The sequence below is a fragment of the Chaetura pelagica genome, unplaced genomic scaffold, assembly GCF_000747805.2.
Source record: "Chaetura pelagica isolate M959 unplaced genomic scaffold, ChaPel_1.0 scaffold222, whole genome shotgun sequence".
In the NCBI taxonomy this organism is placed as follows: domain Eukaryota; kingdom Metazoa; phylum Chordata; class Aves; order Apodiformes; family Apodidae; genus Chaetura; species Chaetura pelagica.
In genome coordinates this window covers 9,708,110-9,733,660 of record NW_009952711.1, presented here as the reverse complement: position 1 = coordinate 9,733,660, position 25,551 = coordinate 9,708,110, and the positions used below count along the sequence as shown (strand labels likewise).

General features: G+C 35.1%; 1 protein-coding gene across 2 annotated transcripts in view; it reads right to left on the bottom strand.

Moving 5' to 3' along the window:
- EFTUD1 (elongation factor Tu GTP binding domain containing 1) overlaps positions 1 to 25,551 on the bottom strand; it is a 62,920-nt gene that overhangs the window by 24,850 nt on the left and 12,519 nt on the right. For both annotated transcript variants that reach the window (XM_009994487.1, XM_009994488.1), the window contains 3 exons: positions 19,393 to 19,544; positions 18,543 to 18,721; positions 17,747 to 17,882 (listed from right to left, as the gene is read on the bottom strand). In XM_009994487.1, coding sequence (XP_009992789.1) covers positions 17,747 to 17,882; positions 18,543 to 18,721; positions 19,393 to 19,544 — 467 coding nt within the window. The remainder of the gene's footprint in view (positions 1 to 17,746; positions 17,883 to 18,542; positions 18,722 to 19,392; positions 19,545 to 25,551) is intronic.

Sequence of the window (25,551 nt, the reverse complement as noted above, 5' to 3'; positions counted from 1 at the left end):
CAGAATCAGGCTGTTTCTACAGCTCTGAAGGCTGAATGTCTGGCCAGTAGCGTATGCCAAAACCCAAAATGTCACTATTTAAGAAAATCTGCCTCAAAAATCACTGGAAGCAGAGCAACATTCAACAGCTTTAAATGCAGGGTAACAGATGCTACAAAGAAAATAAATCTGTATAAACTCTGCTTTGCACCTGACCTATGACCAGTATGTATTTCCTCTTTTCACTTATTCAACATGTGGTTTGAATGAAAAACAAATGCTGGATCATCATCACCACCAGGGACTGAGAAAAGGGATGGGTCCATTTTATTCTGATGTTCTCCAGCTGGTAAAAGCAAAATGATTTAGAGTGGGAGGTGAACAGCTTCTTTTCACAGTGAAATGTGAACTAGAGAAATCAAGTTACCAAATCTTATTTCAGATAGATTTTTTTTTTACATGTTACTGTACCTTACTACCATAAAAAAACCCAACAAAACAACAACCTTAAAGCTCTCTGCTCTTTTGTTTCATGTTTGAAGCTTAAAGTACATGAATTATACTAGGTTTTGACAACAAAAATACACTAAAAAAATGACAATTTTCATGGAAGTCTGTTAGGCTTACAATGTGAGCATTTTACTTGCTTAACTGTTTGAGCTAGCACAGAGCAGAGTCCAGACCTGATGAATCTATTTATAAATTCTTAGTAACATAAACAAAAAAATCCATAAAGATCAAAGCTTAGACTTTTTGGTGTAACATGATTATTAATAACCGCTAATGTATTTTTTGAATTATGTTAGACAGACATAACATAACTAATTTCAAAGTGCCACATGTCATGACAATGGAATTATTCCACTAATTATTTGATACATCAATCTTAAATTCAGTGTTTATCCTATTGAAATTTACACATACTACATGAGATCACAGATCTCAAATGTATATTAAGGTTAACCTACTTAAGCAGATTTAGAAAAGCCACTCCAAAACAAAGCTTATAAATACAACTCTTGTTTTAAGATTGTTTTTGTTCTGTTCAGCCCTTGAAAACAGACATCATTATAACACACACATTTTCCTTAATATTTCTTTTTGTAATACAATAATCTTCAAAAAGAAAGGAACCAAAAGTAAGAGGAAACTGCTTAAGCAGGGAAGGTGAGACAAACTACTGTTCTTTTGTTTTAGGTTAAAGAACAAAACACTGAAAAGCACTGCAAGTACTTCTGATCTCTCACCAAGCAACCTTTCCAAACTCTGCAGCCTGTCACACAAACATGCACACCAGTAGGCAATTCGCTGTACATCTTCCAGAGAAGCTGAAGCTAAAAATGTCCACAGGAGTTTTAAAAATATTAACTTGATCAGGAAACTGCTGCTTCTTAGAAACTCTGCCTGTGGTGTCACCTCATTTCTGTACAAAAAAAAAAATGCTGAATTCTGACTGTTCAGAGGAGTGTGAAAACCTTCACAAAGGTCCTTCTGTTGTAAAGCCCCTTCTATTACTTGCCCTAGAAGATAAGAATACTAAATCAAGTATATATGTAGTTTTATCACCAGTGTTTTTACCACATGATGGAAACAACATGGTAAAATTAGATAAGAACTTTGTGACTGAAATTTTCAAAAGGAGTAGAAGATTTAAGACAAGTCTCCATTTACTTTTCACTTCTGTGTCTTGGTGGTAACCACTACACCTTAGACACTAATTTTGCAGCCTTTAAAGATAAAGCACATGCTTCCATCTGAATTCAGCTATAAAGATCTGAACACATAATAGATCAATTTCAAGATATATGTAATTAGTTTCCTTTGATGTGGTAAGATTTAGCATTTAATTTCAAGATGCAGAAAATGAAGCAGACACCACCACCACACATAACTTTCTCAATCAGATAAGGAAATAATTTAGTTTGCAATGTGAAAATCAAACAAAGAAGAATGAAAGCTGTTTAAATTTTAAACTTCTGCCACATTGTTACTAGCCTCAGCACATCAGTTCAGTGGATCTTTATCTTCTCTCACTGATGATATCACCACTTAGGAACCCTTAGCTGCTTTGGCATGGAGACTTGTCAAGCTTTGGACTAACACCATAGGAGCTAAGAAAAGAAAAAAGCTAATGTTAATCTTCCCAATAAGGCTCTGCCTCCACTGGAATATATGATTTCCTATCAACATTGCTTGGAAAGATTAAGACTTTACAACATGCAAAGATTCCTAGTTTAAATGCTCCATGCACTGCACTATGTATCAGTGAAGAAAGGCCAAGCAAACTCATTGGTAATTAATGTAAAAGGAGGTTTGATGCAACTTTCTTTAAATTTACACAATCTAACATCTTAGAAAGTGCATGTGCCTCTTGTTTCAAAGGGAGTGTACAAACAAAGACCTCTATAATTTTCTTTGGGCAGTAATATAAATACTATTTTTTCCTCCCTAGTGAGAGACATTTGAAAATAATTATTTTTAAAAGGAGTTTTAAAGAACTCATATGAAAAAACAAATTCCCAAATCCACATTAAAAGTATGATTGGCTCTTAGATGTTTCCAGTTTCTCTTTAAAGCTAATGGACTTAAAGCCAACTAAACCAAAATAAAAATAATAATAAAAAAAAATGAAAATAACTCCATGTCAATCATTGTTTTCCTTCAAATCTACCCAGAGAATTCTCCTTTTCCCATTATCTATCTAGGATAAGCCTAGAAAACATTATACACCATTAGTACACTGTTACCCATCCAGGTGATTAATACTTGTTCACTGTTTCCATGCACACTTTCAGCATCAGGCCCCATCCTTCCATTACTATCCCCAATTAAGGAAAATAAAAAAGAAAACAAAGAAAAAAAAGGAAAAAGAGGAGGAATTTTACAAGGGGAAACTGGCTTTTGGCAGGATTAAACTCTGTTACAATACAATGCCTTTTATATTTGAAATATTTTTTTTTTAATTACTGGGATTAAATGATGGCAACTGTGGGGATTCTGGACAAGTAGCTACTATGGCTTCAGAATACCCTCAGTTATACATGTATCGCCTCAGATTTTAAGCATGTTTCTCTTGAGTCTCATGGGGACTGCACAGAGACATCCGAGGGCAGAACTTGACCTTTCTATATTAAAAACTGTTTCTGGAAAGGAAGGGAATGTAAATCAAGACACAGGCCACATTCTACTTGAGATTTCACCAGCTTTTTTCCGTAATATAGACCACATGTTAGCAGAGATTGCCGGTGAGACTCCCCTTCTGATCTCTAATTGTGCACTTCCCCACCAATTGTTCTTGCTCTTGAGGCAAGTGGAAATGCTTGCAAGCCTTATTTCATCTGTTCTCAGTACTCACAGTAATTTTACAGTAAAAGTTAATTCAACAATTACTTTTGTATTTCATTCCCTCTTTCCCAATGTGTTGTGGGTTTTTTTTTGAGCTGTATGTCTACAAATCTCCAGTATCCAATAGATTATAAAAGCCTCTTTTTCTTCACAAGTTTCAAAGAAACCAGCTCTACCTAAATATGCACTAGAGATTAACAAGCAGAAACATGAATTCAGTGCCTCAATACAAAGGTGTCAAGAAATACTTTTATTGCAGAACTTTACTTTTAGCTCCACAAATTGAGCATAACTTTCTGTCTAGATTAGACTAAATTCAACCATGTTATTAATACTGTTATAACCAAACTCCCTCTCCCCAAGAGGGACAGTCGTGTGATAGGACACGGAATGCAATGAGCAACTTCTGACACAAGCACCTCCATACTTTACTACTGAATCATCGAGTAATAAAAGATAAAATTAATGCTAGAGCACCTCATTGAGTTACTTGAGGGAAAAGACTAGCAGTTGAAAGAAAAACACTAACTGCTTTTAGAAGAACTGCAGGAAAAGCAACAACACAATCTAGCAGCATATTCAACTGAAATCTCTTCTTGCATGAGTAGTTGCAAAGAGAAGTGCAAACATATATAATGATTAAACAAGCATCATTTATCTTCCGCAGAGGTTCTTTGGAGAAAAAAAACACATATTTGCTTAAATACTTAGCATAACATACATTTCCTGGCTGTTGACAGAGTTGACAACTGTAATTATTAATCTAGTTTTCTCAGACTAAACACAATTTCAAGGAAACTATAAAAAAACCTTTACATTGAACTGTGACACCTTTCAAATGATAAAGTGAAGAGATCTACCTGCACTCAGACTTTGTGAAGAAGACAACACCAAGGCTGAGTTAGGATTTTGTTTGCTAAAATACAAACTTACCTTACAGTAAACATAATAAAACAAAACATTAGTTAATATTCAAAATCTGACTCCTGGGTTTACAAATAAGTGTAGTCAAAATGAAACACTGATTTTCTTAAGTTGGTTAATGAAACAATTAAATATAGAAGATGAAAGCATTTCAAATAATGATCAGTTTTTTATCTTAAAAAATTATTTTATTTGTCATGCCACACTTATTTTACTACTGTAAATGATCCTGATTTTTAAATATTTATGGTTAAACAATTTTAGCACAAAAACTTAGAAAGTTCATGCTTAGAACTGTAATGAGCCCCCATTTCTCTCTACATATAATGAAATCAACGCACTTGTAGTTTCATGAAAAGGAATTTTAACTCCAATTTAAGTTACTTTAATCTTTTAACTGTGAAGTGTTCTTGATAAAGGTACTATATGGCATCTTCTGGGGCTTCATAAAAATGTTACCAGTTCTACTCAGCAGTACACACGCAATATATTTTGCCTGAGCCCATACTTTTTCCATATATCAGGTGAACTTGACATCAATAGACAGCAACAAGATAGAACAGTAGACAGATCTTAGTGCAACGTGACCACAGAGCCAGTGGAACTCACTTCAGTTAGCCTTTACATCAAATTAATGCTTGCATTACTGCATGTGGAAAGCATTAAGCACCATACAAAAATCTCCAAGGGTTTCTGAAACCAAATTTTAGATTCATAATTACTTTGAATAAATTATTTTAATTTGACCTGACAGCAACACATCTGAATTTGTTTTTTTTAATGACTACCCAGACTTCAGAGGCAGTTCAGCATGGTCGTTGTCCCAAACAAATGGAATTTAAGAATGATCGTTTCAACATATTTACTTTGATAATCTGAAAGTCCTTTAAGAAATGTTGATTTTGGGGTTTTTTTTTAATCAGTAGAAGTAACTGTGCTTTTGTAAATAAATCCATGAAATTGCATATTGTACTGGAAAACAGATCAGCTGAACTCATATGGAATGTCCTATGCAAGGGAAAAAAAAGATTGCCAGCAATCCTCTCAAAACAGAATACATATTTTGGGGGGATTGAAACTCACTAAGACTTCAGCTCTAACACTGACATCTGCCTTGCAGAAGACAGAAAAAAACTGGGCTACTGGCCCTTCATAAAGCTATTTTGTACATAATTACAAATTGATAATAAATCTCCAATATTTGCTTTTTATGTAGACACTGAGGAGACATAAAACTCTATACAATATTTTAATTTTTTTGAGAGAGTCCTTGACACAAAGTGCAAGTGAGTTAAGATCTCAAGTTGAGTAGGGTTTTGAGCACAATAGCAAATTGGATTCTAATTTCTTGAACAAATGCTTCCCACACAGAGCAAAATAACTAATCACAGCTAATGGATCAATAACATCAAATTATTTCTTCATAAATCACACTAGCTGTAGGGTAGTCTAAGAACCAACCAATAAGTAAGAGAAAATGTCATTTTAGGCTTTATTCAGTTTTAGTAACATGTCCTGAAGATGGCCAGACTTCATGTATACAGTGTTTTCATAAATTGAAGATTATAAAATATAAGTAACGTCTGTTACTTTCCAGAATGAATTACAAGTGGTGTTAAAATTAATGAGGCCTTGAGGCACTGATCTTGCAAGAAATTCATTTTCATCTGTAAAAGTCTTAGAGGTTTTGTCATGGCAGCCTAGAAAAACCTACATGAACTACAAGGTCTGCATTACATATCCTAGGTACATGGGGATTAAGTATCTACTACTTACTTGTGCCACTTACAAAAGACAATAGTAGTTAGCTTAAAAGCTCATTGAATTTTGCCTGGTTTTGTGCTAATTTTAGAACTTGTTTAAGTGTAGAATCCAAATACACTATTTACATTTCATTAGTTGAAAAAAGCATATGAGGGTTTTATCATTCAATACATCAGGTAAATGCAAAGACAGACTAATCAGTAACTAGGGTATTTCAGACATCACAAGTTGAAGCAGCATATCAGCTACCAAATGTGTCCAATATCCTGTGGGAAATGCCCTACTGAGTCACTGACCATTTATCGTGTTAACTTGTAAGACATGCAAGTAACTAATTAAAAATCAATTTTCCAAGATCTGACCTAATGCCTAATGATCTCCATTAAAGGCAGCCACCCCCCCCGCCATTACATCTGCCCATGATTTCTGCTTGCTTATTTTGTTGCCTTGGGATATACAGCTTGAAATGTTCCAAAGTACCATAAATAATGGATCATTTCAGCCTACATTGTGCAAAAGTTGAAGTTTATTTTAAATACAATACTTTTCTTCAAAGAATAACATTTAATTTGACTTCAAGCTAATGGAAACCTTTAAACAGCTCATCTATAGTTACAAGCAAGAATGTTTTGGGGAATATAGAAGAAAGACTGTAACAAAAGATAACACCTTTCCACTGCCTCAGATTAAGACTTATTTTGACATAATGGGTGTACAAACAGATGGCATGAGAAGGAACAGAGAATGCCTTAAATACACTTGCTGTATCAGCAGTCTAGGAAGCAACTGAGTTAGTTATCATGTGCTTCAATTTAATAGCAAAATAAATTCCAAAATAAACAGAAAATGCATTCAAATGGAAAAAAAATAAAGAGAACTTGAAGCTTTAACATGTCCACATCTGGAAAACCCTTGGCATTTAATTTTCTTTTCAACAGGAATAACACCAGTCACTGATTGTTTCATTTTCATTTGAGGATAAAAGGAAAAGAGATGCCAACCAAAAGGCAGTCTAAGAACACCACCTCAAACAGAGGCAGGATGATCTAGAAGCCAGTTGCCATCAAAAAGAGCAAGCTTGCCCTGACTTCTGGCTTCCCAGCAGCAACACTGGCATTTGTCAGACACTGGGTGAGCCTACTCAGGATACTAAATAAACAGAGTAAAATTCATGTAATAAAAAGGCAATTTTCCTTCTCACCCAATTTTCATTCCCTCAACTAAGAAAGTGTTAATACATTTGTAAGAGATACCACTTCTGAGATGCTGTCCAAGAAAAAAGCAAATCAACCTGTTAATCACAGTGCAACTCCTATAGAATGACAAAAGCAGCCACAAGTAGAGGTTTAACCAGCAGCATCTTATAAAACTGAGACCACCTTTTTTCCCCTTCTCATCCATGTAGAAATCAAAGCTAACACCTCAAGGCCCTGACCCAGTTTGCTTCTATGTCCCACTGCTACCCTCTCGAAACCAGATCAGTCTGGCTAACATTTTGCTGACTAAACAGCAGAGTCCACACATGTGGTATCATGTATCAGCCACAAGCCACAGCAGTGACTCGGCTGCTGCTTCAAGACAAAGCAGAACCTTGAAAAACAGAATGCCAGCTGCTTTTCTGAACAAGAGACATGGCCATTTGCCACTGCTAGGTATCAGCTTTAAATGCTCTGAAAGAGTTCTGAGTAGATGAACCTTTTCTACTAAAAATGAAATGCATTTCTGCTAAAAATGACTGATTACTTAAACAGCTTTTTTTGGTTGAGAAGCCATGATTCCAACACAGTATGTCATATTTCCTGATGGGATTATGCACACAGAAGAATCTGTTAAAAAGGGAGTATTTTCTTAGTCTCATTTCCAAAATAAACATAGCTCCCTCAACAACTTTTAAACATGTTGTCAACTTCCACTAAGTTTACCAGTGAGAGAGAGGAGAGGGTTCAGATATCATTAAGTTTCCACAAGTTATGTAAAATCAATGGCTAAGTACTGAAGGGAGACCAAAATTGGTGAGCTCACTGAGAAAAGGGCAGGCAAAACACGGTCATTATGTATCCCACTTGGAAGCAGCTGCCTGGTGACCAGCATGTGCATCCTGGCTGGCCAACTGGGACATGCAAAACTGCAGGATAGGCATAGCTTAGAGGGAAGCTGAGGATTTTAAGGACACCAGTCCGTAGGAATCCAGGCTTTGTTAGTACCACTGCTCAGAGAACTTGCCTTTTGAACATGTCACCAAAAATTGGTCCTTTGTGAAAAAGCTCTGAAAAATGTAACCCTCAGGATTCCATACATTTTAGTCCCGTTTTTGAAAGCTTCTCAACATGCAGCTCTTTGCATCAATGAACCCTGTAAGATGTCTTTAGAATTCACCACATGTGCTTTCAACTTCCTTGTTCCCAAAGCTCCAGCTGACTAAAGAGAGGGGAAACGGTTTGAACGTCTTTGCTGCTGCGCAAAGTGCGGGAACTGACGTCACCATCGTGCAGATGAACTGGTTCAGTCTTGCAACTCACGATTGACCCAATCCTTGAATACTGCATAAAGCATGACTTGTACACATCTTAAAATATGACACTTGGAAAACAACAAGTATTTAAATTAGTATTTAATGCTCAATACTGTATTTCAGAAATCCAATTAGTCACTGAAACAGACATCTATCAAAGTTGGCAATGACAATACTTCAGCCAAGGATTCTTAAAATGACACTAACAGATGAAACTGAATTATCCCCCATACATTAACTTCACTGTATAATTTATACATTTTAAGTGTGGCTTTTCAGTTTCCCCACCAAGACAGAACATAGTCTTGGCTCAGGTCTGCTCACATTCAAGTGAACAACAGTGTGCGTAAATAACACCAAGTACCTTTGATAAACCTGCCAGCTTCAAATTCATTCAGATGACAGAAAACTCTCCATTCTGTAAGGAAAAGCTTTCACTCGCACCTCACCTGGAGTCCTTCAGTTCACTGCAATTTTCCTATTGCATTCTCATTATCTTCACACAAACAGGCTCAAAAACAAAGATGGCAATACACAAGGCTCACTACTAAATTAGGTGAATTATCTACCAAAACATGCCTACACAAAGAAGGCTACCAAACACAAAACCCCTCAAAAAAACCCGACTAGCTAGAGTCTATGAATGTTATGACAGAAAAGCAGTCTTGGAAAATGAAACCTCTCATTTTTCAAAATCACTGGCTTGAATTTTGCCCAAACTTCTGCCAAAATTTCAAAACACAATGAAGTCAGCAGCTGTTCCCTATCTTAAGACAAAAAATTCAATGGTAACAGTTCCTCAAACATTAACCTTACCTACCTATAACTGGAATTATATAATTTTTTATAAATAGCAAATTTTTATAAATTCAGATTCTGAAATCCGTAATGAAACTCAACGTTTTATCTACGGCTTGCTATTCTCAATTCATAGAGTTTTGATAATGAAATTGAAATAGCTATTACTTGATATGTATAAATGGAGTTGAAACTCACACTGCTGGGCTTGCAATCTCTGCAGAAGAGTACTTCCAGTAAATATCAGCTTTTCCAATTATTTAATAAATTATAAACCACTACAAATAATCTGAACTTCTAGCCTAAACTAGTGCTGCCCCTTTAACACCATTGTTTAGCAGTGCTCCACAGTTTGACATCAGTTGATACTCCTAAATATAGCTCTGCCTTAACTCCCCCCCACAGTTCACAAGCCAGACAAAGCCAACTTCATGACTCACACCCTGATACAGGCCAAACAACCCTCACAAAACTTCTGCAATTTAATGTGAAGCATGAAACAGCATCAAAATCTCAAGAAAATATTTAGAAAATAACTAAAACACAGCCTATATTAATAATCTCTTGACTTTGTAACCTTCTCATTTGTTACACAAGACTTTAATTCTCTGCAGCCGTGTTTGTGTTCAGTGGGATTGTGTGAAGAATTAATTCCAACCTGGCCTGCCTTGCTCCCATGCCCTCACTGCAACCCTCTCCTTGCTTTTTCTGTGCTCTTTGAAGAAATTTTGGTAACAACAGAAGCAAAAGAGAAATATAGAAAGTAATTAAAGGCTTTTGTGGCTAGTTCAAATGTAGAAGTAGAGGCATTTCACAGCCACAGATGGTATTTATTGTAAGGATGCTGTATATTACAAGCACTAGGTCTATTACACAGTAAGAAAAACAATTCTCATGTGGGTGTGAAAGTGTGGTTCTTGCTTCTCTCCCTCTTACACAGGAGGCCTGGCTAAGATTAGAAAGTGTTCCAGCAGGAACTAAAAACACATTCAAATAAATTGCCCTCATGGATTAGTGGTTTATATTGCAAACAATGCCAGTTAGGAGAAGAGCTTTTGCATTTGCTTAGGTTGTGGTTAACTAAAATATTCTTGTATAGTCTCACTTTATTGACACAGGGTAACTAAGGTAATCAAAATATACAGCTGAGGTACAGGAGTAAATGGAAAAGCACAGAGAAAGGTGGAATCCAAAGGGAAAACAGGTTAATGCTAAAATTTGGGGCTAGGAGCTTAGGGGAAAAAGGGTATATTTCAGAGCCATGTTAACACTCCAAGGAGAGCTGAGGGAGGTCCTGCCTCATTTCTACAGCCTGCCTGTTACTATGTGGAGAAGGCAATTCTGTGTGAAATTTCTGCTGTGAAAATTAAAGAAACATTTAGAGAGAAGAATTTTCCCATCTCTTCTTCATATGAAACAGTAGATTTTCTCAGGATAAAGGAAGTATCAGAGAAAAAAAAAGGAAGCCAAACAAGGTATTTTCATGACAGTAGCTTTGCTTAAAACTACACTGACTCTGAAACCAGTATATTATATCCAAGTTAGGATAGGCATGACACTGATCGCAGAGTTTTTGATTTCAGAAATCTCAAGGAAATTGATTTAAACTATTTGTAGATTTTCTGTATGAAGAAATGCACATTAAAAACCACACTCCAAAGTTTTCACTCCACTGACAGTACAGTGCCCTCTGGCTTCACATTAAAAGGGAATATGAAAATAGGTCAAAGAATAAAACAAGTTACCTGGTTCCACTTTTAGTAAAGGCACACATGAAACATTACATGACGATCCTTTAACTACCCTAATTTGTCAAGGAATCATTATCAGAATTCAGATGCTCTGAATATTGAGACCATCTGATATTCAATTTAGAATATAATCCTTATCACACAGTTGTCACAAGAAACTGAAACACACTGAAAAACAAAGAAAACATTTAGGTTTTTTTTCTTCAAAAGTGTTTTGTTCACAGCATATTTGTTTAAAGTATAAAGATGGGAAAGAGCCTTATTCAATCAAAGCCACGTAAAGGGGTATCAATTTTGCATAACCTTGTAAAAGAGATTTATAGAAAAAGAGAACATTACAAGTTCAAGAGAACTATATTTTTTTCTATTGCTAAAACCACATATACAGAAAACAAATTCCTGATTTACTAAAGCTAAAAAAGGTAAGATTTAAGAGAAATTACTCAGAAATGGAGAACTAAGCAAAAAGTGAAAAACTAGACTGAATCAACAAAACCTACACTGCCTAGACAAACCACCTTCATCTACCACTGATTCACTACCTCTGACAGGACAGAGTGGATAACATTTTCAGACCAGTAAACTGTAATTTATTATTTTGTCCATACTCCTGAAACAACACTGCATGTTCTCAGCTTGAATTTTATAGAACCCACAGCCACATTAAACAAAGGAAATGTTCCTTTCAGACAAATTTCTGCAAGTTTGAGTTCTACAGGAAACTACTTCTGCAAAGGGAATTCTCCAGTGTGTTTCATTAAAAAATTGTTTTGTACAAAATAATAAAAGCTTCAATTATACAGCCTTAATACAGATCTTTGTTAAATCAGGTGATTTACATCTCTGTTGAAGACTGAACCTTAAAGACTAACTCCTGCTTGCTGAATCTCTCAACTATTTACTCTACTGCTCCAGCTTCCTACTTCATCCCTGAACTGATGGTTCCCACTTCTTCATACAGTGTATTTCCCAGCAGCACTAACAGGTGGGATATTCTTAGAAATGGAGTTCTGTCAACTTTGAGTACAAAACTTAAGTCACTTTTAGGTCATTTATCATAGATCCTCATTTAGTAATGGATACTAACATCTCTTTAGAGATCTTTAAAAAAATCCAGGCAAGTTACATGGCTCCTGTTAGAACCACATGGTCAGAAAGGAGAGTACATGACTATAAAATGCCACCTACTAAACAATACTGACCTTCTAGTTTAAAACAGAATACCAGTTTAAGAAAATACAACACACCAAACACGAAAGCATTCTCCAAGTAATTTTTATGAGCAGATTGAGTGAGGGTATAGTTTTCAGCTCTTCAAATGAAAATGTGAGATTTATTCCAAAAAACATCAGTGATGTATCTCAGTATGCTGGAAAAAATCCCAGATGCATCTTTAAGGATGTGGGCTTAGTCAGTCATCTCAAAACTTGACCTTAAGATTTCTATTACCATTTTATATTGGTGATGCTAACTACTTTAACACTCTTGTTCTCTTACAGCAAAAAAATAAGAGGTTCATTAGCCAAGTAATAAATATGGCTATTTCTGCAGACAACTGTTCTCCCATTGTTTATACATGGACATATTCAGTTTCATAGAGGGAGAGACTAAAAATAACACACCGATGCTGACTAAAGGAAGTAACTGTGAAATACTGGGGAAAACCCCTATCCTCCCTTTTTAAAGAGATTTGAAAAATCACACCCAATCAAATACTTTCACAGAAGATTTGGAAATTCTGGAGATAAGCCAGCCAGTATCTGGGACCTAAATCCCTAAACAGGTCACTACTGAAAGGCTGAGTAACATCTGCCCAGGGGCACTGACTACATAAGTCAACTCTCCACCCCTACCTGAGAAAAAAGAGTCACTCTCCTTTAACACTGGCCCTGAATTCTAATCAATGTATGTTAGTGCAAGAATAGGAATCTAAGAAATTTGAAGTCTCAAGGCCAAAAATCACTTAGTTCTGAAGTAATCAGAGAGGTGATAAACAGAGATGACTTCCTGCACCTCAAACCCTTCTTTCCAGCCTATTTCTAGATCTTTTCTTCAAGAAGCTGCAGAGCATGTAGCTGCTGCTGTGCTCTGAGTTTCTCCAAGCAGCCATGGCATGAAATTGTCTTGATTCTTGTTAGTCCCACTTCTGCCCACAGGCATATAAGTAGCAACAATGAACGCTGACAAGTCCAGGCAGTTTTCCTTCTGGTATTATTTGGGAAACCTCAAGCATCAGCAAGTATCTGCCCACACACCAACCCCAAAGAATCAGAAGGGCTTGCCTCACATTTGCGAAGATTATTTAGAAATCTAATTCTCATTTACATGAAAGCTCAGATGTTACAGATTAAAACAACTAGAAGTTGCTTTTAACCTGATACAGCAAGTTTCATTGCATTCTCTCCTTTCCTCAAAACTTAATTATTTTATTATTTTTTAAAAATTAGAATCCAACAGTAGTCAAGTGCAAACTTAAAGGGCATTTTTGGCTGGATGAATGTATCCTGACTTTAGCTGAAATAACCTTATACAGCTCCATTTTAAAATATGATTAAAAAACCCTTATATTCCAGTGGCAAGAATAAATACATTTTTACGATCTCACAATAAACTCCTGAAAATAAGAGCAAAGAACATTCCAGAAGCGCTAGAGAATTAAAAAGTGGTTTTCTTTAGAAAGAATTACTACATTTATGATTTCCTTTTATAGTCTTAAGAAGCTACAGTCAGAAAAAGAGGAAAAAAATTATAGCTACTCAAAAAGAAATTTAAATTCTTCAATATAAATTAAAAATACCCAACCTAAAAAGGCTTTATAACTATTAACCATTCAAAGTATCCTTCCCCAGAAAACCTTAAGGTCAATAGACACATGTCAGTGCTACACCTCTAACCAAAAGACATGTCATATGTTTTTCTCTCTAATAATAGTTTTATATTGATTTGAAAACCAGGTAAGGAACCACTCACAATAAACTCCTGAAAATAAGAGCAAAGAACATTCCAGAAGCGCTAGAGAATTAAAAAGTGGTTTTCTTTAGAAAGAATTACTACATTTATGATTTCCTTTTATAGTCTTAAGAAGCTACAGTCAGAAAAAGAGGAAAAAAATTATAGCTACTCAAAAAGAAATTTAAATTCTTCAATATAAATTAAAAATACCCAACCTAAAAAGGCTTTATAACTATTAACCATTCAAAGTATCCTTCCCCAGAAAACCTTAAGGTCAATAGACACATGTCAGTGCTACACCTCTAACCAAAAGACATGTCATATGTTTTTCTCTCTAATAATAGTTTTATATTGATTTGAAAACCAGGTAAGGAACCACTTTTTTTTTTTTTTTTTGAAATGAAGTTTGTCAAGTCAAATTCCTTGAAATGGAATCACAAGGTAATCAGCAGAAATGGTACAGCAGACAGAGTAAAGCAAGTTTATCAGATGATCAGCAAAATACACATCTAATTTCATTTGATACTAGTTCATTAGCTGTGCACCATGTTATGTTCCACCACCCAATAAGCAACACAAATTACTCAACCTACTTGCAGGAATCACACACAGTACAGAGCAACAACTGCAAAGGGACCAAGTTTGTTACAGCAAAAATAGAGTTAAGAAAATGGTTTCAGTTTCCAACACTGAAAGAGGCCAAACAACAGATTAACTATTGTATCTGTGGGTCAAAGAAACAACTTGAGCATAATTAATTTTTTCAATAATTCCACCATTCATAAAACATTAATAGGGTAGGAAATTAATATAGATACAATGATGTAAGGTAGACTCAACATGACACAGAGAGAAATCATCATTCAGTAAGAAAATAAAATCAATTCAATTATATACCTTTTCTTGAATACTGCTGGATTGCTATAAATGAGTTAAAAATGCAAGGTTATTTTATTGGGGTTATGAGATAGCAGTTAGCAGTAAAAACTGTAAACTGAAGACAAAGGTTTGAGTTCTCTTTGTTTCATTCACTATTTTGGCTAATTTCAGTAACATTCTTGAGAAAGACTGCCCTCTTGTGTTCACTGATCATAGTATGCCCAGATGAAACAGCCCATGCAGCTGGAATCACTTCAAGCTAGCTATTTTTTTATTATTTAAATAATCACATTACTGATTCAGAGAGTGAAATTAGCCCACCAAATGTTTGCACAGAAATAAAAGGCTGGTGCAACAGCAGGACTGTTCTTAGGGCTTTCACAGAAGGTGGTAATGCTTGCTAGTTGGCATCAGTCCTAGAAAGCCATTCTGGGCTTTTAAAATGGCATAGCTGCTTGCAGCTGCTCTTTGCTCTTAGCAGAGGCTGCTTATTAAAAGCTTCTAAATTGTTCAATGAAGTCCTAAAGGAATAAAATGCTTGTTAGACACCTTGTAATGAGGTTAGCTATACTACGTCATACAAGCGGTACTACAGCGGTATGGGACATATTTTCAAAAAAGTACCAAAAAACCCAGAACCATTTCCCATGTCATATTGTTTACATGTCAAGAATCACTGAAGTGCTTTATAAATAATTAAAACATGAAAAAATATTGTATGGAAAACCAACATTTTAGATATGGAAAAAAGGTACACAGCAGTCTGTCATGTAGGAAGGCAGTTCATAGGGAGCTGGCAAGAGGAGTGACTGTTAGATTCCTGCTTTTAACTCTGTCATTTGGTAAGTTAAAGAAACAAATGCTCTTAATTTGGCAGAGCACTTGATATTCATCTGGCTAACTGCATTTGAAATCATTCAGGAAATCTTCTAGCCTCCTCTGAGCATTACACTAAAGCACTACAGATGTAATGGTAAGGGAAAAGCTTTGCTTTTAACAGTATCCAACAAAACACAAATAGCACTTGAACAGTCATACAGGCAGCTCTGCTAAAAGTCTTGTTTTTTGTCTGCCAGCAAACTCAAGTGCATTGCTGTGGTACTTGTGAACAAAACGCAGCACACATGTCAGCTTTAAGAGGCACGTTGCCCTGAACTCAGGTGTGCACATGTACAATGTGCCTTCAGATACATTTTATTGCATTCAAACAAAATTCATTCACTTACACAAGTACCTAAACATGCTTGCACTTAAACAGACAGGTGCCTAAACCAGCATGTTCAGAAACAAGTTCCTTTTTTTTTTTTACATTCATATTTGCTTAAATTATGTAAAATATGAACCAATATACAGCATGGGAACTGTAGGCCTTTAATCCGTGAATGCTATAATCACAAAAACCCACTACCTCTTTTCGCCTATTTAAAATACATTTTCACACTACCTTCAACAACTTTTTCATTACTAAAATATCTTTTTTTTTTTTTTTTTTGCATAGAACTATAAAAGGTATTTTGCCTTCAATTACAGGAAAGTAACAAGAAAAATACAAAAGGGAGAAGGTGGGGAAGGAAGCTATTATGTGCATCTGCAGGGCCAGCACTTGTTCAGTCTTTACTTATGAGCCCAAATTACTTTTTCCTCACATACTGCCTTCAAATTTTTCCTTTGCCACTTTGGGAATCACCCACTAAGTTCTTCTTATCATCTTCAACCACAAAAATACCAGAACATGTGCTACAAAATTATGCTTTTCCTGTTCATGTATTTTTCATTGGCCTGGTTTAAACAAACAAGCAAACAAACAAACAAATAAATACCTATACACGTACATTTACACATACATATAAAGAGAGAGAGAGATTCTAGCATGGGAACAAGCAAATCAACCATCTCCACTTCCTCTTGAATGAACTAAAATACAGACTACTATCCTTCAAAATACTTACTGGTGTGATAGTCTTGATTTACATGAAATATTCTTTACATAGAAATAAAATAATTTAAAACTTGCCTGTAGTAGTCTCCTTTGTGGAATTTTTACCAGTTTTCCAATTTAAGTTATTATTTTCCCTCCTCAAAAGGCAACATTTTTTCATTCATGAAATGACATCATAAATACTGCTTCTCCACACCTTCCATTACCAAACAAGAGTTTAAAAAAAACCTTGTTTTGCTGTACTTCATACAACTTCATTCATAAATGAAAAATTCTAAACACTAGCTGTGATATTAAAAAAGACAAATGAAGGACAAAACCAGCATCATACTCTACAGCAAAGCAGCTCAGAATTTGGCAGAAAAGATCATAACTCAATGATTACGATGACTTACCATTTAGAACACTGTCCATGGAGAAAGTTCAAAATTTGAAACAGGCACAGAAGAAATAATTTTTAGCATCATAGTTCAAGTAGACCCATAAATAAAATCACAGTTATCTGAATGGCTAGAGAAGTCATAATACAGAATTTCCACTATTAGCAAAATATTATAAATGATCCTTGCAACTTATAAAATACAAGACATTCCTCCTGCCTTTGGCAATTCCTGGCAGCAACATTTACCTGGCAATATTCCAACCTAAGGATAAAAGTAAATAAGGCTAGTGTAACCCCTAGTTTTCTCCTTGCCATGTATCTTTTCTGTCTTCACAATTCAAAGTTCACAGAAATCACAGTTTCATTATAGTGCCTTCATTTTTTGCATACAAAACATACCTAAAAACATTCACAGATTTATTTAAGTTTTCTTATTATTAATCACATCAAAACAATTTCAGTGTATTTTGGATGATATAAGGATTCAAGCTCTAGGAAATGAAATACTAGTTATATCTTACCCAGAACATTTCCTGCAGGCACTTCTTCAAGATCTTCAAGTTCTCTTCCCATAAGCAAGTAGAGATTCTCCAAGGTACAGCAACTCATGTGAGGTACTAATGGCAGATCATCTGTAGCAGAACACTGGGATGACAGCTACATAGAGTTAAACAGTGTTGGATGTTTATCCCCTAATACCAGTACAAACACTTCTTCCTCAAATCCTCCTTGAATTCCACAGCTAAGTAATACATGCTAAAGCATTTTCATTTCCAAAGTTAGGCATTATATTTTCTCCCCTTCCAAAAATTCAGTCCTGTGGCAAACAAGCAAATGTTACTAAGAAAATAAAAAATAATGCTTTATTTGATAATTCAAAGTGCATACTACTCCTAGTTCATTTTTCATTCTCACTGATAAATCAAATGTTTTAAAGTAATTTCATAAGCAATAAATGTTTATGATCACAATCTGGAAACATTTAAAACAATTATTTTCAAATATTATTATTTACTTTCTGTTCCCCAAAAGCACCATTCTTCCCTTTGCAAGTTTTCTTTGTATCAAAGCATGTACATACTGGTTTTATTGTTAACTAATGTAACATTGTACTTAAACTATTTTGGAAATGTTCAAGTTTATAATGACTTTACAGACACAATCACCTATTGCCACAACTACCTAAATTACTTTTTGGAATTTTTTACCTGAATTTTTTTAAATTTTTTTTTTTGAGTGAACAATGTGCAAAAAGTTAGGTCATCAGTGCTTCAAAAGAATACCAATTTATGGTAACATTTCACTGTCACCTCTTACCTTATGCAAAGACTCAGCAGGATCATACTTAGGTCCTAAAACAAAGATCTTTTGCCCTCTCTGCACCACCCCACTGAACACTCTAGCAAAAGCAATGAAAGACTCCTTGTTGTCTGCTTCCTGTTTCAGTGCCTTTGAGGTCGTGAACTCCGATTGACCACTGAGCTGTTCCTCTTCACCTAATCAAAGTTAGAAAAATACATGAAGTATAAAAGCAGTTTCTGCCTCATCATCTGGAGAAAGAAAATAATCAGTTACATATTAACCAGTCACATCTGGTGACACAGTGAAGGACTGCAAGGCCTCATTGCAACTCATAATGCAGTCCTGTTGCTCATACACTGCTTCTGTATCCATTTATTAATAGGTTGCTCAGGGCTTTTTTGGTAATGAAACAGTTTTTTTCATTAAAGCCTAAAGAAATCAAAGTTTATACTGGCAAAATATGCTGCTAACAAATCCATACAAAGGCTCTAGCTGTAAACTTAACAAGCCTGAACCTCTGTAGCTCTTACATAAGGGCAGGAGCCCATCAACGCATCTTTCTACTGGGAGTGAAAACTATTTGATTTTGCAGCAGAGCATCTCCTTCAAGCATCATCTCTCTCAAAGTACTGGGATCAAACACTTCCTCAGACTACAGGAACAGGTATTCATGGCACCACACCAGCATTTATGAACTTCCAGCTTTCTCAAAAATCCCTTCTTGCTTCATTCAGTTCCACCTATTAACTGTTTGCACTGGCATGTAGACGATTCTTTGTAAGGAACATAGTCCCATGACAAAACCTAGACACTACTATTAAACCCTCCTCCCCGTAAGAAAAACTGATAGCAGAGCATTACAGACCTTTCGTATCCCCAGTGTTCCCAGTTGCTTCAGACAAATTTTCACTTGGGGGCTTTTCTGACAGCTCCTTTCCTTGATTTGCTGCCAATTTTTCTGCATGCCTTCGTTTCGCAAGTTCACGCCGATGAGCTATTTCTTCTTGAGTTAAAGGCCTATGTTGTATTTTAAAACATTAATATTTGGAAATATCATTTATTTTAAAATAAAATAAATCACAGAAATTAGAATACTAAATTGTGCATAAGTAAAAATTTATGCAGAATGCTTTTTGTCCCCATAATACTACATATTTGAAGTCCACTAAAATTAGCAGCCTCTTTTGTATTTAGGAGGAGGCCACCATATTAAACTTCTGTTTATTCTGTTAAAATAAGTCAAGTCTCTCCCACTGATGTGTGAATTCTCACTTTTTCAGAAAAGATCTGACCCAATTCTCAAAACTGCTTTTTACACCATGTCCACAAAGTTATCCTGAGCTAGACTGACAGTAAAGACTAAGCATTCTATGTACTACATAACTTCCTAAAGGACAAGACTTAACACTGAGACAACAGCAACAAAAAGTAATATTACTTACTGGTAAACCCAAGCACTTGAAGTGCTTTAACTTAAGACTTAAAGCAATAATGAATGAAAATGTAAACACATTATTTTTCTTCCCTAAGGCAAAATAAACAACTTGTTTTTAACAAGTTTTTAACACAACTCTCTTCAAACATTTTGAACAGCAAAGTCAGTTACATATACATGAAATGTAACAGCACTTCCTGAAATTTTCCATTTGATTTTTACATCTGGCTCTAAGTGAAAATCTGCCATATGAGGTTATCTTCTAATTTAATGAAGTCCAAATAAGGAAATTAATTTCAGATACTAGTAATCGCCTTTCAATTCCTCCTGTTTCTGTTGATCTCCCATATGAAAGAGCTGAACCTGTGATCTCACTACAATCATTACAGATACTCTTAAGAATAATTTATTTTAGCAATTTAAATATCAACAGTTTCTCTTGTAATGTTGTCAGGTGCCTACATTAAAAAAAAAATAATCTTTATTACCTGCTTAAAAGCAGAAATAAATAATCAAGTTATGCAGACATACTTTTTTCATTGACCTAGAATGCTTTTCCTTTTATTTATTTTTTTTTGCATTGTGAGCAATGTAAATAGATGTATTGCTTTCCAGAATTAGTAACTTCTTCCAAAATAATAACCAATGCATTTTTTTTGTATTATATTAATATTCTTAATGGAATTCTAACCTGAAAGAAGCAAAAGAGTTCTCTCTATCATAAGACACGTATTTGTACAACACAACTGGATCTTGCCTTCAACTCAAGAAGGTGAACATAATCTCACAACAAAAACCCCTCTGCATGTTGTTCCCTTACTCCTGCATTTGCTCATATGATGGAGGCAAGAACAACAGTTCTTAATTTTAAGAATGTTGAGGACACTTCCAGTCACTTGTACCAAGCACACAGAGCACTAAAAACACAAGTGCCCTATTACTAGTTCCAGCTTGTTGAATAGCCTTGGATAAGTCACTTTCTCAGTTTAATTTACACACTGAAAAAAGAGATTTCCTGAATAGAATAGTCATGAATGATAAGAGGAGGAAAACAGTGGGAAGTACTACAGCAGTGTTTTTTCTTTACAGAATACACATATAAATGTGATCTCCACTAAAAACCAATTAAATATTTAATCAGATCCTTATATCAACTATTCCACACTTCCAAACAGGAAAACAACCCATTACTTCAAGGTTAGTTATGTGTCAACCAGTAACCTACTGGATGCTTACTCTGCCCTGCTGGACTAATGAGGGGCAGAAAGCCACAAACAGGTAACATGGCTGCCACCAAATCTTTGCCTGTAAGATTTTGTTTAGTGTCACAATATTCTTTTCTGCATACATCACATTCAGCAAGTGACAATTTTTAAAATGCTTAATGACACCCTTCATTTTATCAATATTCTTTCTAGAACTTGGGGAAATCACTCTGAACACATTTATCATGCTTACCTTAAATCAAAACGTCCAACTCAAAGAATAAGACAGCTATACAGTAAATAAAAAAAATTCTCTCTAAAAATTATTTAAGAGTTTCCCAGGATACACTGTCAGAATCTGAAGCACAGACTTTCAGAACTCAAAACACAGGACAGACAACACATGTTATAGAAAAGGCAAAAGTAAGAAAAAGTTGCCACTACACACTTCTCAACAACTTTTTTAAAAATGTATTTTTCTTCTTTTCTTTTAAAAAAATAATCTCTTTAACAATCATTGTGACAGAATTAAGAATATGTATCTCTGAAATGTGCCAGTGTGGTAGTTCTGTTTGCTTTGTTTATTTTATTGCAAAAGAGAGTGAGACTTGACAATACAAAATGCAAAGCAGATGGTGGAGGAGAAAACTTTATTATTTTTTTTTCCCCCCTAAAGGCAGCTGTTCAAAGTTATTTAAGGGTTTGGAATGTCTGAAAAATTCCCAGAGGAGAGAGACTGATAGGGAAAGTACAGATGAGACAGCCAAGAGTGTCATAAATGCAGTCTATATATGATGACATAGTATATACATGAGGACATATGTATGAATTCCAACATATTTTATTGCCCAAAAATATTTTTTGTGTAAATAATCCTGAGAATAAAAGAAAAAAGTTTGGTCTTTTCCCTTTACTTTGTATTTTTTAAAGTATCAGTATATCTAGGTGTCAGATAGCCCTAATCAAAAATGCTGAAGCTACCTTGAAATTCTGAATCCACCAGTGTCAGTTGCAATACGCATTAGCACAGTTAATTATATTCTCAATTTGATAGGAAGCAGACTGAGTGTGGGTGGGACTGCAGCTAGTAGGTACAAGCTAGACTTCCATCCTGGTTTCTGTCAATGTCAATTTCTGTAAAATTAGTCACTCCCGGTAGTACCATTAGAAACCACAAAAATATAATGTTGTCAAATAAATCCTCATATAGAATTGTAACACGTTCAAGCAGAACACAGAACAAGATTAATGCATATAAGTCACTGAAACTGAAAAAAAAAAAAAAAAGAGTTTTAAATTATACCCTGCTTATTTAAATTTATACCCTCCAGTTGGCAAAACCAATCGGAAGCGAAATCAATTTTGAACAAAAGCTGCCCAAAACAGAAGATTCTCTCCTATTTTCCCTACTATATTTCTCCCCTCCCCTTTTTTCACAGCATAAGAAAGGATCTACAGCCTCATAATATGAGTACAAAAAAAATATAAAATGGGACAACCCAATGTCAGAAAATACGGGAGCAGAAAGATTCCCTTCCTCCAGAGAGATGCTACAGCATCCAGACATCATACACATGAAACAGGCACAAGTAACAAAACTGGCAAGGATGGGCAACCACATTATTACTAACTCATCCTAACCACAACTATGTGGTAAACAAGTGCTATGGAAATAATAATGTGGAAAAGAATATAATGTACACACTACTAACCTTCAGGAGATCGTTGATTAAATGCTTAGGATTTCAGGTAACGTAAACAAGCTACTGCTAATTTCTTTATTCCCTCATTCTCCCAGGGTAACTCCATTTAGTTCAATCTAACAGACAACTAACCTTCTTCATCTAAATCAGTCAGTCCTCTGAATGTGATAGATTTTCTACCCTTCCATGTTACCAGAAAGCCACTTCATTTACAAAATATTTGAAAAATTCATAGCGAATAGCCAAAACATAAAACCGAAACACAAATTGGCCTCTGATTATTAAAAGAAGTGTTGTTTTTTTTTTTAACCTTTTAATCTTCAGACCATTTTAAAAGGAGAGCATCACAGTCAGAACATCAACTGATTTCTGAAAGATTGCTACTACCATCACCAAGTTTCTGTGATGCATCTCCCATGCCATGAACAATGTTCCTGAAGTGGCTCAGAATACTTTCTCCCCATACAGTTTTTACCAGTTAAAATTCTATGACCTCATGGACACATGCTTGGCTACATTAAACTAAGGGGGTATTTCTGTTAATATCTTGAAATCCAAGTAATATATAGAGAACCTTCTGGATTACTCTTCATGACTCTGCTCTTCAGAATTAAGTTCCAGTTTAAAAAAATTGGCTGCTGTTCTGTTCACCATCTGGCACTCAAAGACTTCTGACAACAGCATCCCTAAGGACAGCTCCCTCAAGTGCAGCTTGCTTTCTACAATTCAGCATGGAGTATGTCCAGTTGTCTTCCTAATTTTCATTAGTTTTTTAATTAAACTGCTTAATGTCTATAGAACTATTCCCATTCACAAGCTAACATACACCTAATAAGATTATTTCCTATCTTTTCTATTGCAACTGAAAGCACTACACAATTCACAGCAGAAATAAATGTGTATACATGAAATGAACAACTGAAAGTAATCTAAACCAGAACTTACATAAAATTTCATAAAATGATCTCACAGGGAACACCTAATTCCACACACAGCAATACTTTAAGAATAAATAACCACAGCATCATCAAATAACCATGGCTTCAGTACATAAAGTAGCTCCAAAAGAAGCCAGTATGGCCCTGTTTCCTACTGGGTTTAGATATTTTAGTAAGACACTGCACACTCTTAACAAGGGTCCTAATTTGTTTGTCTACTCTGCCCAACCACCAATTTTCTGGTCTGTTTGGAATTAGCAAATAATATCAGAAGTTCAGACAGAAGAAACTAGAAGACAGAACAAAGTTGCACAATACTAATTTCTTTAAAAAAAACTGATAAAAACTAAGGGACATGCTGGTACTGGAGAAAAGTAAAATTTCAAGTCTTTCTGCAGAAAGATTAATATAAGCTGCCAACCTTTTGTAAACTCACAAAAAATTAATTTTCTATGTACTCTAGTGTATAACAGCTGACAAACTGTTACTTAAACAGTACAAGCAAAAGAAAAAATAGCAGTTTTAATATAGAAACTATTAAAGTCACCTTCTAGGAGTTACTAGATGCCAACCACAGTTTCAAAGGGGTTGTTTTAATTAAAAATCCAGCCTTCATTATCATTTACTGCACATACTGGACTTAGGGGAGCTTTCTGCATTTCCAACCTATGCTTTAAAAGTATTACAACTAGAATGACAGAAATCAGGCAAGCTACAGAAACTGCAGTTTCTATTGACTGAACAGTTCTCAATTTACTAAATAAATAAGGAGAAAGGACATACGGTCTACAGTCATCACTAATATGCCTAAAGTCACCTAGAAACAACTCCAGGGCAGCTCACACTCTCCTGTAATATTATCTCAGAAAGCCTAATTTATCTAAATTTTTGTTGGATTTTTGGATTACATGGACAGTTAACTGCAATCCTCCACTCAACTCAGTTGAGGCTTTTCAAACCAGATTGATGACCAGAATTACAGGTTTGTTACTCGGTATGTATCAGAGTATAAAAATGCAGTTGTATTTTATTCTGAAAACAAATACAGTTGAGAGCAACACACTTATTTATCTAAGGAGAAAATACAACCATCAATTCACAATGCATAAGCATCTGCACTGAATGCATCAATTGCAAAAAAATAGACCAACTGAGCTGGTCATACTCATATTATGAACCAAAATACATGGCAAATTTCTTTAAGCTATTCTTTTGTCCATTTGGGGCACATTTCATTTAAAAGAACAAAAGTTTAACACATGGCATAAAACTGCACATGTAAAACAGCTCCCTTCCTTAAGGGGGATGACTAAGGGAAATAAAAAAAAGGCCCACCAAGAAAAACATAAGATTACTATCAGAGGAGATAGGGAAGGAGATTTTATCCATGAGGCAGAGTGCTCATAAGCAAGTAACATAGAATGAAAATAGGTAAGAGCCGTTCATTAGTCTCGTGAAAGTCAGAATCTCTCATGAAGAGTCTTTAGCTTTAAAATCCAAGTTGTAGTCACAAAACAGGACTTTCAGTAGGATAGTTTTTACTTTAGCTTTTTGATTAAAATCTTGAAAATACATCCAAGACCTCCTTTGTCTCATGTATGTAAAGCCACCTTTACCTCTATTTTACAAACTCATCATGTTGAAGAATCTTAGTTCTCCCGACTAATAAAACAACAGGTCATTATCCATGATGGAACAACCAGAAAGTGATGGCCTCGGTGTAGTCTCCCCTGATAACTCAAG